At 42.1% G+C, this 18,042-nt stretch overlaps 1 protein-coding gene across 2 annotated transcripts in view; it reads left to right on the top strand.

Annotated features, from left to right (window-relative positions):
• Positions 1 to 18,042, top strand: part of PLXNA4 (plexin A4) — an 845,630-nt gene that overhangs the window by 793,146 nt on the left and 34,442 nt on the right. For both annotated transcript variants that reach the window (XM_069229312.1, XM_069229313.1), the window contains exon 30: positions 4,208 to 4,420. In XM_069229312.1, coding sequence (XP_069085413.1) covers positions 4,208 to 4,420 — 213 coding nt within the window. The remainder of the gene's footprint in view (positions 1 to 4,207; positions 4,421 to 18,042) is intronic.

The raw sequence follows: 18,042 nt of genomic DNA, 5'->3' as shown, positions 1-18,042 counted from the left end.
ATCAAACATTAAAGGCATAGCAGTAAAACTGTGTGTGAAATATATTTTTACTGCATAAGAAACACAGCAATATGTAAAAATGATACAGTAGTATTGTAACCACACTTTGTCATTATTTTCCACCTATCTAATACTTGAGGGCTATTACCACATCTGATTCTTACCTGTGAATTACCCACTCATGCCTGGAGAGAAAGAGATAGACACTAATTGAATCTTCTAAATCGTGGAAGAAAAATGCATGGCCCTGGGCATCCAGTGACCACTCCCAAGAATATGCTTTTATCGTGTCCATATCTGGGTCCGAGCCTCTAGTACAGACTTGTAGTATATCCCCACTATTGGCTATAATATGTCCGCTGTGTTTGGCTCCAAAATGAATTATATGTCACTAGTATTATGTGCAAGTGAGCACTTTAAACTATCTGATTATATTTGCTCAGTCAACATAGTAGATTAATTTCCCACTCCTACCAATTTCACATTTTAAGCTGGCATTTTTTCTCCGTTTCGGAGATGCCCAGTTGTAGATGTTGAGCCTTAAACAATCAAACTTTCTGTGCTTTGACCACATAAGGCTGCATGTTTTGTAGGTTGATAGGAAAGTTGAATGAGAGGGTCTTGAATCTCAGATTCTGCAGCTATTAGTAGGAGCAAGTGTTACTCATTTGAGGGTGAGGATGATGACCACCTTTAGTTGTCAGTGTGATGGCAATTGCTGTCCCCCTTCAGCTCCCAGAGTGATGAGATCTCTACTCTGAAGCCTGTCATCAATATGCAAACCAAGTTTCCTGTCTCACTGCACAGGCCATAGGTGTGCATCTCTTGTTGTGGAACAGCGGAGTTGTAGATTGTGAGCTCAACAGTGGAGCACGGATATGCTTTGGGGACAACCAGAGGTAGCAGCAAGTACAGAGACATTTTGCTTGGTGGTGGGCTTATGATTTCAACAGTTATAAATTGTAGATGTGAACATTTGGCCTGATCACCCTTGGTGTCACCTCACAATACAACTTTAAAATCTCCCAGGTCCCAGACAGCCCCATGTATGATCTTTGTGATTGGGTCCAGATTCTTTTAAGGTTGGGAGCACGTTGGGTGCATCTGCTAAAATCGTACCTTTTTTAGCATATATGTTAAAAAAACAAAAACCTCCCTCGCCTCTGTACTGCAGAGTTTAACCGTTGCAGATGAACAGCCTGGGATTCATATATGGAACTGAGGGAGAATTCCTCAAGCTCTAGGTGCACAGTCTGGACATGTACTACTTGGAGGGTTGTTTGGTCCAGGACAGTCTCCCTATCCCCTATCTGTACTGAGAGGCACAGGACAGGTTTGAGAACAAGAATGCACAATCAGTGGACAGTTCAGTCACTGTTTTTGTTTGCGGAAAAGGAAGGAGGACGGGGGAGATAGGACAAGAGTCAAAGTAAGAAATTAGATGGATTAAAGGTGAAGAAATGGAGTGTGAAAATACAAAGGCTTAGAAAAGCAGGAAGGAGGACTAAGGCAAACAAATTGAGAAATATCACATGAGGACCTAAAAGTGATGACCAAGAGAGAAAGAAACAGCGGAAAAGCGCAAACAGTCAGGAAATGGAACCACAGGTTCGGTGGAAGGAAATGGAGTGTGAAAAGGTGAGTAGAGAAAACATATAGAAGAGATAAAAAGCAGAAAGCGAGGGAAAAGAACTCTGGGGACAATAAAGACTGATAAGAAGAATGAGTGACAGGCGAAGGTATCATGGCAATGAGAAGAATGAGAAGGGCTTAGTGGATATGGTGGAGGGGCTGAGGTAAGAAGGTTAAAGAGCAGAGGAAGCCCTGAGGGGAGAATAGAAGGACAACAACTGAGGGCGATAATAATAGCCCAATTTTTATATATTCTTTGGTACAACACTCTTACTTCTTTCACGCCTTGTAAATAATACCTGTTTATGCTTCCTATTTTAGTGGTGTTCAATTATCAACATCAAAAGGATGAGGGGCAGAGTCAGAGGTGCTGGGAGTCCACTTTAGAAGTTACATGTACAGTCTACATTTTTAGGGGGTTTATGTAGTGCAAACAACCTACTAAGCGTTTGAGTACTTTAAGACCCAGAAGTAAAAGTGAGAGTGAAAGGATGAAGTGAAGGTGGTACAAAGGCTAATGGAAGGATGAAGAGAGAGGAAAGGCTGATGTGAAATAAATTAGGGAGGAGGCTTCAGGGGAGGAGGCTAGAGAGAGGCAGTCTCACTTCAAAGTATTGCAATTTGCTAGTCAGGGCTTTCCCCTGCAATTTTGTTGGGGCCCCTGTAACCAAGGCACTGTTCAGTGCGTTAATGAGTGGCGCACAACAGCAGAGGGCATCACAAGGGAGTGCCTCTGGTGCCTCTGTATAGTAATGGCTATTGGGTACAAAAGAGCTGAGGAAACAAAGTGGAGGGCTGATGGTATGTAGGTGGCAACAATAGATTTGTATCTCCTTGATTAGCGTTTTTGCTATGTTATTATTCTTACGATTGTTTAGTTTTAGTTTTTCACTCTCGGTGATGTCATCAGGATCAATCAGCATTCTGTATCACTCTCTATGATGTCATCAGGGTCAAAGGACATGAGATATCACTTCCTGTGATGCCTTTGTGGTAAAAGGCAGTATGATAGCACTTTCTCTACCCCTGTGCCTTTGGTAAATTGACCTCCATGCAGAGAGAAGAGAAAGGTGATGTAGGTGCTGATCATGCAGCGCCTGTTCTGAGGATGCAGAGATGTCATGAGTGCCTGAGAGTCTTGATCAGACATTATCCGCCCTCATTGTACACCGTTCCCAAAAGGTGGTGCACTCGACCGGGGGCCCTGCATCAGCTCACTCACTTACTGAAGGAGGGAGTCGGGGAGTGAGCAGGACAGTGGAAGTTAAAGAGAAGGTGGAGATGGTGAAAAGGAGAAGAATGAAAAGGAAGTAAGAGTAGGAAAGATGAGGATAAGGAATGGCATCCTTGTTTGCAATAGTTGTCGAATCACGAGAACCCAAATCTTTCTCCACACCAGCTTTGGATCGGAGCTAGACTGGCAATGCTGAAGGGGTTTATGAAATGACTTGGAGTTCATTTCTAATCTGATTGCAAAGAGTTCATGTCTCGCCCTCCAAGCACCCCCTTAAATAAACCTCCTGCTCATTTAGTCTGAGTGGCTGCAATCAGCCGCAGATTAAAAGCACAGATAATGTTAATAACATGCTAATGTTTCATTAGCTGAAAGCCTCTTGGTGCACAGGGGTGCACGCGTGGGGGCGAGGGCTGAGCGGCGCCGCCATGATCTGTCTATCAGTAGTGCGAGGGTGGGAGGGTGGTGGGTGGAGGGATGCACCAGCCAAAGCAGATCGAAGATCCTGGGGGGCGGGGGCTTCATGCAAACAGAGCCCTTTGCTGCACTGTGGAGTGTTACACCAGTGGAGATGTCGAGTAGAATGAAATTAACACATTGACGGAGGAATGAATGAGACTGTAATGGAAATCAAGTTTCTACTATGGAGAAAATGTCATCTTCTCGGGTTAAGCCAGACTATGATACCTCACCCTTGACTTTCTCGAAGACCCTCTGAATTATGAGGGGCTGTACCATCATTGTAGTCCTGCCAGAGTCTGCACATTTTGAACTTTGCTCTTTATTCTAGAGGTCAGTCTGTCTGCCCAGTTCCTGACATGATACTATTAATACGCTGCACTAGTCATGGAACTGAATCATCTGGCCGCTCCTCTTCACTGTACACATTTCATCTCAGACCTTCTTCCTACTCCAAGGATACTAGTTACCAGAACAAGGATGCCAGTTGGTAGAAGGGGCGAGACGTGTTGTCTGATCCAGAACAGTGGTTAAAGTAGGAGCAATTGCTGTGTTTTAAGTACTGAATGCAGTGCAAACTATTATCAATAATTTTGTAGATGTCACCATAAGCTGGGGAAAGTCTGGAGAAAGGGTGACCAATCTATATTCAAGAGGGACAGATTTTTAGAATACCCTGAAATATACATTTACATATAATTAATCTAAGTAGAACTCATTTATAAGGTAAGTGGTTAACCAGAAAATCTGGCAAGGATCTATCTCACCTGGAGGTTTTGTTTTGAATGTGTCATGCGACCAGAATGGAAATTCATTTTGTTTGTTCCTGTTTATTTTGGATGTGATTCTTTTACTAAACAATGTTTGCTTTTCTCGTCCTAGCTTACCGCTGAGGTTCTGGGTAAATGTTATCAAAAACCCCCAGTTTGTCTTTGACATCCACAAGAACAGCATCACGGATGCCTGCCTCTCGGTGGTAGCTCAGACCTTCATGGACTCATGTTCTACCTCCGAACACCGTCTGGGCAAAGACTCGCCCTCCAATAAGCTGCTCTATGCCAAGGACATACCCAGCTACAAGAACTGGGTGGAGAGGTGAGTCCATTCTACTGCTATTTCCATGCTGTGAAGGCCCATGAATGTTTGCTATCCCCCCTGAGCACGAGGCAGGCCAGATTTTGCGTTTCAGAGGTCTGCATTATGTTGATTCAATATGGCTCAAATATTTGCCTCAGGGGAACTTAGCCTTTCATCTGTGGATGGCTTATTGAGATTTAACAGAACATGTCTCAGTGAATTAATTGCTCGACTCACAATGGAGATATGATGAGACTCACAAGTACTTGCAGGGCCAGTTCAGTCCGTCATTCTGAAGCAGTTGATAAACTGAGTTCCATTAAACTCTGTGATAGTGCCATGAAACTGACATTGGAGAAACTGTGGCAGCAAGTCATGTAATATTTAGAATTATTACAATTAAGTAAATTGGAGCCAAAGTTGGCCTATGCGATGGTTTGTTTTGTGGCCTATGTAAAATAAACTGATTGTCAAATTTCCAGCGCCAGTTTGCACCGAAAAAAAATCTAAATTGGCACTATTTTTTCAAACAGTAGCAAGAAACCAACGGCTGATTTGGAATTGGATGAATGGGTTAATCCTTTGCAAATATGATGGATATCCTGTCTATTCTATCACAAGTGTGTTCTATACTACTGCACTTAAAATAAGGAAGATATATGTCATGTTTATTATGGATACCCACCCTCCAAACTCTAAATCGGGCTCTAAAGGTTAGACGAGTCTGATTTCTGCAGTAACTCCATTTTCCTTGGTGAACAGGTGGGCAGTGTGGAGAGGCGTGTTCTGCTGTGAGTGAGGTCAACCTCAATCATTTTCATTCAGAAACCTTTCACAATCTCTAATGCCACTGTGTGATTCAAGATGCATTTGTGTGTTGACGAAAAAATATATTTGGTGGAGAGCTCATAAAGTTTAAAAGACTAATATTCGAATACAAAAGTTTACAGTGTCAAAAGTTTGAAAAACAAAAGTACGAAAACTTGACTTTTAATTACAGTACAGTGGGGTTAGAGGCAGGGTTGAGTGTACCATTAGTGCTAATGCTTATTTATGGGTTTGCATTAGGGGATAGAGTAAATATTTGGTATAGGGTTTGGGTCAGGTCAGTGTTGGGGCACTGGATTAGAATTCATGTAAGATTAGAGGAGTAGTGTTAGGGTCACCGTCATTTTTTAGGGTTAGTGTCAGAGGGCATGGTAAAGATGAATCTGATGTTGCTGTTAGAGAAAGTGTTAAGGATAGGAAATGAAACTGGGCTATTGTTAGGCAGGCCGGGTTCCAGGAATTTATATCTGGATGGGCCAAGGGTGCGTTTGGGTGGGCCAACGTGTGCCCAATTTTCAACAATTCTGGAGGAAGCCTACAACCTGGTGCCACTGCACCTGCTGCATCATTGGCAGGTAAACCCCTCTCTATCCCAACACACACCTCCCCTCAGCAGCTTGCCTCTGCTGTTTTCTTTTCACAGGCATGACCAGAGTTTTGTCTCGCACAGTAGAAAAATAGGGAAAAGCATCTAAAAGTGGTATTTTTCTCCCTATCCGTATACAAGTTAATCAGCTAGTATTAAGACAATTCACTATAAAATGTATGCACTATAAAATGTATTCTCGAGATTTCTCGTTGACCCCTGACTGATAATTAAACAAAAACAGGAAAAAAATCGCATTTGCCGACAAGGAGGGAGCACTTAACAGGTGCGTGGCTTCTTTTGCTGTTACTGAGAGGGCCAAAGGTCATGTTTGGGTGGACCTGGCCCACTGCTAGAACCGAGCCGTTGTTGGGTCAATGTTAACAGGTCACTCTAAGGTAGTGTTGGATTTTGGTCAAGAACGCGTTTATGGTAATTAAAAAATCATTTCTTTATACTTTATGGGTGTGTGAAATCGCCTATTTTTTTCTGCAAACTATTATGAAATTCCATAAATATTTCACAAAATGTTGCTTTTACGGTCCGCACTTCACCTAAAATAGCCTTACTACTACCCAGAGAGTGGTTCGAGCAGAAATGCAAGACATTTTCTTTGCAAACGAGCTTCGGTATACAAAGATTATGCAAAATAGCCTAATGCGAAATTTCAAATGCTTACAAATTTCACATAACTCGATATTCTTCAATTATGGAATTTAAAAAAAGCATAATTAAAATTTCGCCTACGTTAACTCAAGATATTGGCTTTGTTTTCAATGTGGTATAAAGTAAGTGTTCTTGCATTATTTTTTTTAGATACTTTTGAGATCCCATTTTAAACGAATGTGTTTTCAACCTTTTATTTTAAAAGTTTTAGGCCAAAAGAAAAAAACGTGCTCACACACATTCAGAAGTTGCATTGAGTCTTTGACCGATAGTGGACCTGGATTGGTTGTTTTTTTTTTCCAGGACTTGCTGTTCAGAATGTACTGAGAGCCCGGTTAAGGGCTAGTCATTACTCAATCGGTGTAATTACGTACTTTGATATTCTGAAATTGATACGGGGGGATCCCATCTGCCCTGTTTCCTAAAGATGTCCCTGGAGGCCTTCAACTGTACTCTGCAGTCTATCTCCAGGTTGGCGCAGCAAATCTAATTTGTGCAAAGGCATTAATGGGATATTTCTGGCATCTTTGAATTCGTTCCAAAGAAAATGTTGCTAAATATATCCAAAGGGAATCCGCCTAACTCCTGGATTCTCAGAGAGATATCCGCATAGCATGTCAGCCTGAATGAACTATCTGCACGTGCAGTGCTCTTCTGTGTCTATGTCGGGTGGCATTTTGAGTGGCATGGGAGTCACTACGAGTACCCTGGTGTCCTGTGCGATGATTATCATACATGACACAATTAGATGATCGGACGTGCGATAATTATTGCCCATTACAACTTCTGCCCAAAAGAGGGCGTGCTGCACCAAAATCTGCATGTCACTGTATTTTCCAGGTATATATTTCCCTGCGTGAATATCAACAGGTTTCACCTACCGGATTGTACCCGAGGGAGGCAGTTTTTATCACACCGGGTATTTACTAGGGATGATAAAATCTCCACAAATCATAATTTGGATATGTGAGGTAACAGAAGTTTTCACAAATATGAGGCCCAACATGTTTACTGGTCCCACGAACAGCTGAAGATCTAATAGTGTACATTTTCTATAGCTCTTTGGGAGGTTCCATAGCATTTGAACAACATAGAGTACATGAAGTACAACGATTACTACAAGGGGCTTGTTAAGAGGCCTGTGGCCCCTGCACGGTAACACAATACCAGTTAAATACAATACTGCATGGTGAGGTAATTACTAGGCCTGGATGGAATTTTTATTACACCGAGTAATTGGAGTACATTTTTGTTACTCCTAACATGTGAAATTACAGAAAATTTGGCGAATACGCCTGTTCACAAAAAAAAAAAAAAATGCCTACCCAAGGAAGATAGCATGATCAGCTGCTTGATGTTACTGTTCCTGTTGTGTTGCATGTAGTGGTATTTGTTTGGGAAATAGTGCCAAATGTAGGGTTACTGTCCTTGTGTAATGCTGCTGTCATTTCCCATAATTACACTACAGCAAATTATACGAGCTGTGCCCACTCCTTTTAATTACCAGGTATAATATTACCACCTGAGTCAGAGATTTGAAGTGATGCTTAACATGGGAAATATGAGTTTTACACACTAATTACAGCCACGTTTTGCCCCGGAGCAATTTTGTATACTCACCTTTCAGCAATTTTTCAATTGTGAAATATGAAGAGTACAATCATATGGTGTGCATGTTAAATTGCACAACTCAGAAACTTGATTCAGATGCAAGCTTCCATTTGCATCTGAAGTGGGATTTACACAGGTCTTAAAATGATCCTATAAGAGTTCATGAGACTGGATTACAGATTGTGTTTTATGCAGGAGTTCACTCTACAGCAGTTTAGTTTTTTGTAGTCGAGGTTGGTGTGGGTAACCTTTTGGATCTTGTAATGATCTGTTTTTTGATTAGGGCAAAGTTCATCCTAATGCGTGAGCCAGATACAAGAGTGTTTTGCTGTAGATCACCCTTCACTATGACACTGAGTGAATCATTTTAAGATCTTCTGTGCTGACAGGGAACCTAATGTGATCAAAATGTACAAACTAGTCATAACACATATAGGTTAGACAATGTTGTTTCTTTGTGATCTATGGAAAGCATGTTGCAATACCACCACTGAGGCTGACAACGTTTGGGCATTGGTTTTGAGTGGGTATGGTACACAATGGATGTGTATATTTAAATAGAACTTTCTTTGTGTATTACATTGTGTGGCATTCCATGCATGATGCCGCTGTGGGCTTGTGGCTAAATTGTTGTCCGTGGAACAAAGAAGACTCCAGATTGAGTCCTGTTATCTGACCTCATCAAATTGCATGATTGTAGGGAACTCTCTCGTATCAAAGGTCACTTACCTACAAAAACTGGATACTCTTACAATCAGATTTTGGGACAGTAGTAAACATTCTAGAAACTAGTATTTATAAAACAAACAAGTGTGCAGAAAATTGATGGTTAGTGGTTTATCCCTGTTGGCAAAGATGGAGACAGTTAGTTTATTGAATATGAGGGCAGCATATAGATTTCTGTGAGCCTGCTGAGAATAATTTCTTATAATAGAGAAACATCTCACTACATGCTGAGACATGTCTGTGCTCTCAAATAATCCAGCTGGTCCACCACTGAGTTGGAGCTCATTACTGGCCATTGAACTAAGTGCAAGTGCACTCATTTGTAACTATTGTGCTTTGTAGAGGGTGTACTCCATTGTTTTCTAAATAATGTCACTCTATTATTTCAAGGTTTGAGGTGTATTTATGATTCTGGATAAAACTCATAAATGTATCAGATCAAGACCACTGGCTCAACGCTAAAAGCCTGTTCTTTTGTGTCTAAGGTGGTAAAAATTCATACACGTAGCCCTAAATGCATGAATATTAGACAGAATAGGTCAGAAGCAGTAAACAGAGATTGCCTCTCTCTGTTCTGGACTTGTTCCATCTAATGTTCATGCATTAAATCAGGAATTCCTGAGTTACATGTATGGACTTTATACTCTGCAGACACAAAAAATGTGCTCGGCTCTGCCTTGACAATGCACAGCTCATCATGATACTGCCCCTGAACACGCACCCCTCATCATGATACTACCCCTGAACATGCACAACTCATCATGATGCTGGCCCTGATATTAAGTTACTCTATTTATTTATTTATTATTTGGTGATTTTATACAGCACGGACCTGACCTGGAGGCATCGGGGCCCAGTCACCAAACAATTACAGCAGGAGTAGATTAGAGATACAACCTAGGAAGAAATAAGCGAGATAGACTACAGTAAGTGGTAATTAAGCTTTACATGAGTACTCTTCCTACACAATCAATGCAGGAATATATGACACACAACACAGGAAAATTAAAAGCAGAGTTTCAGGAGTGAGTGGGAGAAAATGTGTAAGAAATTGGTTTACTGGTTGAAAGTTTTGGAAACCCCTCTCAAACAACAACCACATTGCTTCTCAGGATGAACCACAAAAGACACTAAATAAACTTGTGTTTAATTCTCTGGTAGCTTGGCACAAAAGCAGTCAAATTTAACTTGGAGGCAATGTGTAAAGTATTTATACAGCAAATTTAAAAAAAGGATTAAATTGTATTAAATAAAATGACACCAAAACATACAAACTCCAATCAGAAGAACACAAGCTATTGATTTTTAAAGTTGTTAGTGAAAATAGCACAAGGAGTAGAACTCGCCACTCGCAGATATCTGGTCACTCTGGGCCTAGGGATGATCAGGCCAACTGTGAAGGTTAGTTCTGCCTAATAGTTGCCTTATCAAGTCTGGCACGAAGAGTTTCATTCGTGTTGGAGGGGGTTGTAAGGAGGAGACTTTTGTTGCGAAGAGCAGGACTAGCATCATGGCCGGCTATTGCTATGCTGCAAAGAACCAGTCGTCACTGAAGCTTTTTATGTTTATAGTTGCTGTGGGCTATCATTGCTGCAGCATGAAGTACAGATCTTGCATTGCTGGTTGTCGCAGATGGTCGCTGTCGGCCTGAAGAGCAGGTTCTGTTCGAGCTTTGCATTGGCATTCATCGCAGGTTGTCGATCTTCAGCGCGAAGCTCACTTCATTGTCGCGGTGTGCCCAAACTTCAGGATTTTCACCTTTACTTGTGGAGGAGCTCTCATTGATTCCAGCCAAAGATCCAGGACCTGGTTACACCTCTTGAGGGTAAGGACTCACTCCAACAGAAGTCAGCAACGGGACTCAGACAGTGCTGGACATCTGCACAGTTGCACAGAGGCCCTTGGAAGCTTGTGGTGCACCTGTACCTCACACAGGTGGTCAGCCAACTGATGCTTGGTGTTACTCTGGGTAGTCTGGGATCAAGACAACCAGGTCCAATTTTCCTTCCTCGGACAGCCAGGCACTCCTTCTGCAGCAGGCCAGCCTTCTTCTGAATCTTTCACAGGTTCAGGAGTGTCCTGATGAGGGGTTCTGAAGGTCCTCTTTTAATACCTGTTGCCAGCCTTTGTGTGGTAGAATGCCTGACCTGCCACCAACACTCTTTCTAGTCAGTTTTTCCCCTTGCCCTGGTTCTGGGTCAAAGCTTTCTAGTTTGGCAAAAGGCAGGGTGGGCCTGGTGTCAGGTTCCTTTGTGTGTGTTGTAGGAAGGGCCACTTTGAATGCACTCTGGGCAGGGGAAAGCTCCTTCCCATCCACCCTGCCAGGAAGACCTCTCTCTTTAATCCTAAATTTCAATTGTCTCACTGTCTGGAAGCCTACATAAACCCCAACAGCAGAGGCATTCACAACCATGCGACCCAGAACACTGGCTCAAAGACACTGATGGTTTAGACAAGAAAGTCCCACCATTCTAAAAGTGGCATTTTCAAAATTGTAACTTAAAATCAAATTTCCCATTGAATAGTGGTTTAAATTACAATTAATGTGAGTGTAAATAGCATATCTCTGTCTGCTCCAAACTGAAGTTAGCACATAATAAATAAAATAAGGCAAGCCAGTGTTAGACTCTGGAAGAGATAGGCCTTACAAGAGTGAAAGAAGACTTTAGGAGTTTTTCACTGTCAGGACATGTACAGCTTAAACATTAATGTCTACTTTTTAAAAAATCTTGCCCCTTGCCCTATGAGCTTTTGTGGCTCATTTTAGGGGTGACTGAAAGTTTAGGCCTATCAAAAGGTTTAATTGGCCTGGTTGAAACAGCAGTTTTAAACTGAAATAAAGTCTGCAGTGGCAGCCCTGGGACATGTTTTATGGTCCAGTGGTAGCATTTCCACAAAAACTCTGCAAGATTCTGCAGAAATCTGAGAGGCGGAATTCGGCATGTTGCGCTGCTCGCACTGATTTTTAGCGCCAGGAGCTTGTTCACTGCTGTAAAATCAGCACGAATGGCACCACGCGGTGTGCCAGGGGACGCAGCTTCTTTCTGCTGCTCAAGTAAATTTTCTATTTGAGCGACAGCGTTCTGAACAGGAAAGGTAGTGACCTGCTGCAACTCCTTAGCCAACTTAACATTGGCGAGCTGCGTGCAAGGAAAAACTGCAGTTTTTCAGAAATTCCTCTCTCCAAGGGGAGCACAGAGTGAGCAAATGTCTGCAACTTCCACTGGTGGAGCAGAATTTTTCACCCACCCTTAGCCCAGGATGCACTAGGGACTTACAATTAAATTATATGCACTAATTAGGTAGAGGTCAGTTTTACCATGTTTTAAGGAGAGACCCCCATCACCTTAGAAATGGTTAGCAGGGGTAAATTGCACAGAGTCCTAATGACAACAAGCTCAGCAAAGCTAGGGAGCGAGGGCAAAATGTTTGGAGGGAATCCCATACCAAGGATGTCAGGACTCAGAAAAAGGATGAGACCCAAGTGTCTTTCAAAGACAAGAGCTATGAGGTCTTTTTTAGAAGGTAGCATGGCATGTGTGCATACAGAGTGTTGGAGGGAGAGCCAGATTTTGCTGGCACCTTCCAAGAATGACTAGCTCATTAATTTGTCTTGTTTGAAGGGGAGGGCGTCCTGGAGACGAGATTGTGTGTTTCCGGATCCCTGTTTTGCCCCCCAAATTTTCAGTCCTTCAGTTAAATACATGGACGAAGAGGAGTGCTGTGACTTGTATGTCGTGCAGGGAGTTTTACTGTATAAAGATGAACGTTGTCAGATTGAGAACTTGTTTTTAGATGTCACGCTGCCTTATAGTACGAAAGTTATATGTCAGATCCTGCTTGCTGGTATATTTTATTTGACCTTTTTGGTTTGTCTTGGGCTAGGATCGAAGCCACAGTTGCAGTGATGTAGAGTTCGTTACTCTTAGGCTCCCTCTGCTGGCTGACTGAGAGTAGTGCCCAGCATTAAAGAACCCATGCCTTAAAAGTTATACGACCTTTCTTTGGCATTTCTACAATTATTGATATGGACTTTTAAGAGTGTAAAGGAAGCTGGTTATGTAAATAAGGCCCTTGCGGTCAAGCCTCTGCCTACAGAGAGCTGATTAAGAGTCACTCCAGGTGTAAGTGGGTCTTCAGCAACCGCAAGCCTTTGGGGCATGCAAAAGAGCTTTTTCATATAGCATTCGAAAAGGAAACAAAAGATGGTGCCAAGCGTACCAACGTCTCATTGGTTTGAATCGTAGGTCCAGAGTAGTACAAGATTGGTCATTTGTGAACAAAATTCCACACCACTGAATATTCCGAGCACAAACTTAGTGGCACACTTTAAAAAATACACAGGGCTGTCGATTGAACCAAATGAGACAGACAAAACATATAACTTGCAAACAAACTTTTACTATGTTACATACAGAAAAAAGCATTGATTTTTAGATTTGACAAATGGAAGTTTCTGTTTTTTCCAATGACTCGACAGGCATGTTATCTTGCGATCCGTGGTCTATGATCTGAGTGAGGGTGCATTCTTTTACATGGTTCCACCTAAGGTGCTTACAAGAATATTTCAAGCTGAAGTGAGTGGTCGTTAAAGGGGCAGTATGGTAAACACTCTAGTCCTTTGAAAAGAGTGAGCAGCCCCACACATCTCAACTCTAATAGGAGGGGTGGATAGTAAGCTTCTTCCTCTGTAATTCTTTGGCCTTCTGATTTGGGTATGGGTGACCGCCTGCCTCCGTTTTACCTCTTCTCTATTTGTCTCCTGTTTTAATAAATCAAGACGGATTTAAAAAACGATTACAATAGAAAGCTCCATGGATAAGAAAATAAATCATAGTTACATTAATGTCCTAAAATACTTGCGGAATTAATTGTGTTTTTCCGGACGTTGAGTAAAATGCAGGCGTAAATATGAAAGATAATATTTTGTTGTTTATTAATAAGATGGCGACTGTGAAAAAATATAAAAAATTACGATACCAAGTTTGAAGATTCAAATGACTTCCTAAAAGAAGCAATTAGGTAAACAGAAAAGTAGTTTGGTTACAGAGGTGCCTGGATTTTGGATCAAATTTCTGAAAGACTATGAAATGACTCAGAAGAAACTTGTTAGAGAACATCGAAGGCTATAATTAAGTTTTTTACATAATTAGGATATTTAAATGGTGACATTGTGATCGTGCTTTAAAATTGTAAATGAGTTATTAAATTGTTCATTCTAGGTATAAATGCCAAATTTACTCATGACGAACACATTGTTTATCTAAAAAAGACATCGAGTTGACTAAATACTGGCAACAATTTAACTGATCAGAAATGTTAGACCTACTGTTATTAATTGAGGTATCTGGAGGATTAAAACTTTTGAATAAGTAACAGTCAGTTAAGTAATCAATTGAGTTAACAATATTGTTTCCAAAAACATACTGAAATATGTATATGATGTCAAAATTATATTTAAATACGTATGTATATTTATGATTTTTAAATGAAGAAGATTTTGAGAGCACCCTGTGATGATCACGTTTTACTATGGATATTCCTTCGAACATTCATTTGTCTGTGAATGGAAAGCATCAGACATCCTCACTACCATCTACATGCAACCTTTAACAAAACAGAAAAAATATACCTACTCAGACAGTTATATTACCCAACAACTGAGTTTGTCTTAAACTCGTCCAATCAACTTACATGGTGTTCAGATCAAACCCAGCCCCTCCCCACTTACCTCACAGATGTGTGATTATGTATCCACAGACTTTAGAAAGATCACACTATGCTGCTCTCTAATTCTTGTTAAGAGTTCCTCTGATATGTATCAACAGAAGCCACATTCATTTCCAGAAATGTAAAGTATTCTTTTGACTGCTCTGTCATATCTGTCCATTACACTGGTAGCTATGTTTGGGAGTGGTTCAAACTCTCACAAAAACATAAATCAAATATATTTTTAATTGAAGTTGTCTGAAACCAATTGTAGGCAAAGCTTATTCAAGCTGCTATGTGATATCAACCTGAAGCGTTGCAAATGTCTTAAAACAGTGTCTATGTTCTTATGTAATATGAAATAAGGAAACGATTTGCATGAGAACAAGAACTAGCCTGAAAAGGAAGGTGATGGGAGAACAAGCCTATGGTGAGCAATGCCTAAGAAACAGGCTGTGGGAAAAGGATACAGGGACATCTGTAAATGGGGAAAGATGGATAAGGCCTCAGGGGAAGGGAGGGCATGGAGCTAGCGCAAAGGCAAAGGGATGCACATCAGCAATTGAATCAGTACGGGAAGTGACCCAGCTACCAACTAATAGAGCACCACTTTACAACGAGAAGACAACTAGATGGAAGCATCAGAGAAGGAAGATTGGAAGCAAGGTGGGTTGCTGTGTTTTAGAATAGAGCCAGTCAACAGAGAAAGAGACAAACGCCAAGCCACCTAAAATTCCACAATTGCAGGGCTTGCGAGGCTGTAACTTTAGGGGGGTTTGCGAAAAGCACAGTGGCTATTTCACAGGATCTCATAGGCCACCAGCTGAAGAAAGGAAACACTAAATGAGACCATAGAAGAGTACTGAGGGGTGGTCAGGTAGGAAAGGAAGACATTATGGAACCCATTGACTGAGTTTTGCAAGGGACATGCCCTAAGACAAAGTCTGTTGTGTGCTCAGAATTCAATGAGATTCCTTCTAGGCAAAATAATAATATATAATGTTCAGCACAGATAGACAGACACTTACCTGTACAATCCATCCCCTAGAAAATTGTCAGGGTAACATGTGACAGTCCACATCATTACGTTGGAGACTGAAAAGCAATTTGTGTTCCAGAGTCAGACCCTGCCTTTAGGACAGAATTAATAATATCAAATCTATATCGGTAGCTGAAACACTTGCTCACATCGAGGTCTGATGTAAATAGAGTCAATGTTTACAGGACGGTTTTTGGTGACTAAAGTTAGTCCAATACTTTCCCTTGAAATTTCGACTGTTGCATCCATTGAAGTGTGCGTTGTCAGTGTTCTCAGTATATGCTTTTATCACCTGAAATTGTTGTCCTCTTTTGAAATTTAAACTGCATAAGTAGGAAGAGGTAAGAAAAACACCTCACAAGTACTGAACTTTTTGAAAGCATAAAAAAGCGGTCATGGGCTCTCATTTAGCCAAAGTCCAGAGCTTGTCACAGGGTCAGGTTGCACTCAGTGCTGGCTCGCCTTGTGATTGTGGCACTATTGATGCCATGTTGAGCTTCTTAGAGGACAAATTGCAGTACAACAGCTCCCCATTGAATCACAGACTGTCTCAAAGGACCAAACTTGGGGTCAGGTGAGTTGGGTACCACATGAATATTCCAACTTTATTTTTTGGCCCAAACACACCCATTAAGTTTGATTAGTTTTCCCTGTTAGACCTGACACATAGAGGTAGTGGTTCCCCACATTTGTTTTGCTTTTCTCTAGGATGATTTGCTGGTTCTTGCAAAGGGCCTACCGGCTCTGGGCACTCCCCACTGGAAGCACAGTGTGAAAGTTCTGGTGCCATCCTTCCATCCACTTGAAAGTAACATACGCCTGGGTGTGCAACTTGCACTCTGCCGGTTTTCTTATATAGGTACTGGAACTGGCATTACTTGCCAGAGTTTGCACATTTGCTCTTGGGTAATCTAAGATAGGAATGAGTCTGATAGAACAGGCCAGTACTGGTGCACCTTCACCTTTGTGGTGGCTTTAACAAAAGTGTCCCATGTGCCCCGACAGGCATGGGTGTGAGCCTGAGAGCATATGTGCCCATGGAGTGCTAATCACCCATGTGTGGTGTCTCTACTTATGAGCACTGCTCTACCCATAAGGTAGCATATAAGAATTAATCTTATTAAGTCTAGCTGCAATAGTGGATTGCAAGGGAGCAGCCTCATGATTTTTAGTGTGATTGAATTCAGAATAACAAACCCTTTCAGATGGTAATGGTCGTTTTGTGATTGATGCTCTAGAAATGTCACTTCTAGGAAGTGGGCATTTCTAGGTGCTAAAATGGTTCTGGTGCATTGTAAATTAGGCTTTATTCTATGGGTCACAGAGTAGAGCACATCTGTGCATTCCCCAGGGGACCGCTATACAACTTGGGCATACAGAATGACAGGTCCCTGCCTTCTGGGGCCTGGATAGATAAATTGGGAGTGGAGACGTTGTTGAGAGTTGGCCAGGAAGCCGGGGCATGGCCCCACTAAAGATAAAGATCTACATTACAGAGTCTTAGGGTGGCCCGGAAGGAAATTTAGGGGAGACATCTGGGGTTCAACGAAGAACCCTTTGAACCACACCCAACTTCAAAGGAACCCTCTAGTATAACTAGGAGTACTCAGCGTCTGCAAGGCAGAGGAACCTTTACCACGATGCAGGACACTTCATGCCAGAGGAACATGTTGTGCCCAGGAGGATAACTGTCTGAGTAGGGGATCTGCAGTGCCTTGTTCATTGGTTGCCACCTTCGGAGGTGGGGGTGCAATCTGAGTTGCGCTGTACTTGGCCTCATATGGCACGATTGAACTTGCATCTAAATGTGTGACCCGGAGTCTGGTGTGACTACAAGTCATTCTGTACTAAACAGTGTGCTTCATTCCAGAGAGGTACAGAAATCAAGTTCCAAGTGTTACTAGATTGTCTAGTGTGACTCAAGTCATCATGTGTTAAATGTTGAGCCTCCCAGAGGGGTGCAGTATTTATATCCTTTTGTGAGAGAGTCTGGGACAGCCTGGTGCGGTTCCAGTCATCACACACCAGACAGGTGCCTCTGCCTGAGGAGGTAACATCTTGGGAATGGGCTTGTGAATAATCATAAGGTCAGGGTGACTCAGATCAGCAGACCCCTGACATTGTACACTGTGCACTTTTTATGTAGAATTGTAACCGTCTGGGGTCACTCAAGTCTTCGTGCCCCAGAAGCAGGATCTCCTGGTGCAGGTGGTGTGGGCCTAGTAAATTGTTGTGTGCAACTGGAAGTGTTGAGGGCAGCTCACATCAACAAAACCTGATGGTGCCTTTCCATTCCAGTGGTGCTCAAATTGGTAACTGGTTGGTAACATTGAACTGCCTCACTGGGCTGGGTGCCTAGGTGTCTAATGGTGGCCCCAGTGACGCTCCACCTGTGTTTTTTAGACCTCTGACTGAACCAGGAGCCCAAACGTCTCCTCCTTAATTGTTTACCATCTGAGGTCTTTCCTTTCCCCG

Source organism: Pleurodeles waltl, chromosome 4_1, assembly GCF_031143425.1.
Source record: "Pleurodeles waltl isolate 20211129_DDA chromosome 4_1, aPleWal1.hap1.20221129, whole genome shotgun sequence".
NCBI lineage: Eukaryota > Metazoa > Chordata > Amphibia > Caudata > Salamandridae > Pleurodeles > Pleurodeles waltl.
Note: the sequence above shows the minus strand (reverse complement) of the source record. Positions and strands in the feature narration are given on the sequence as shown.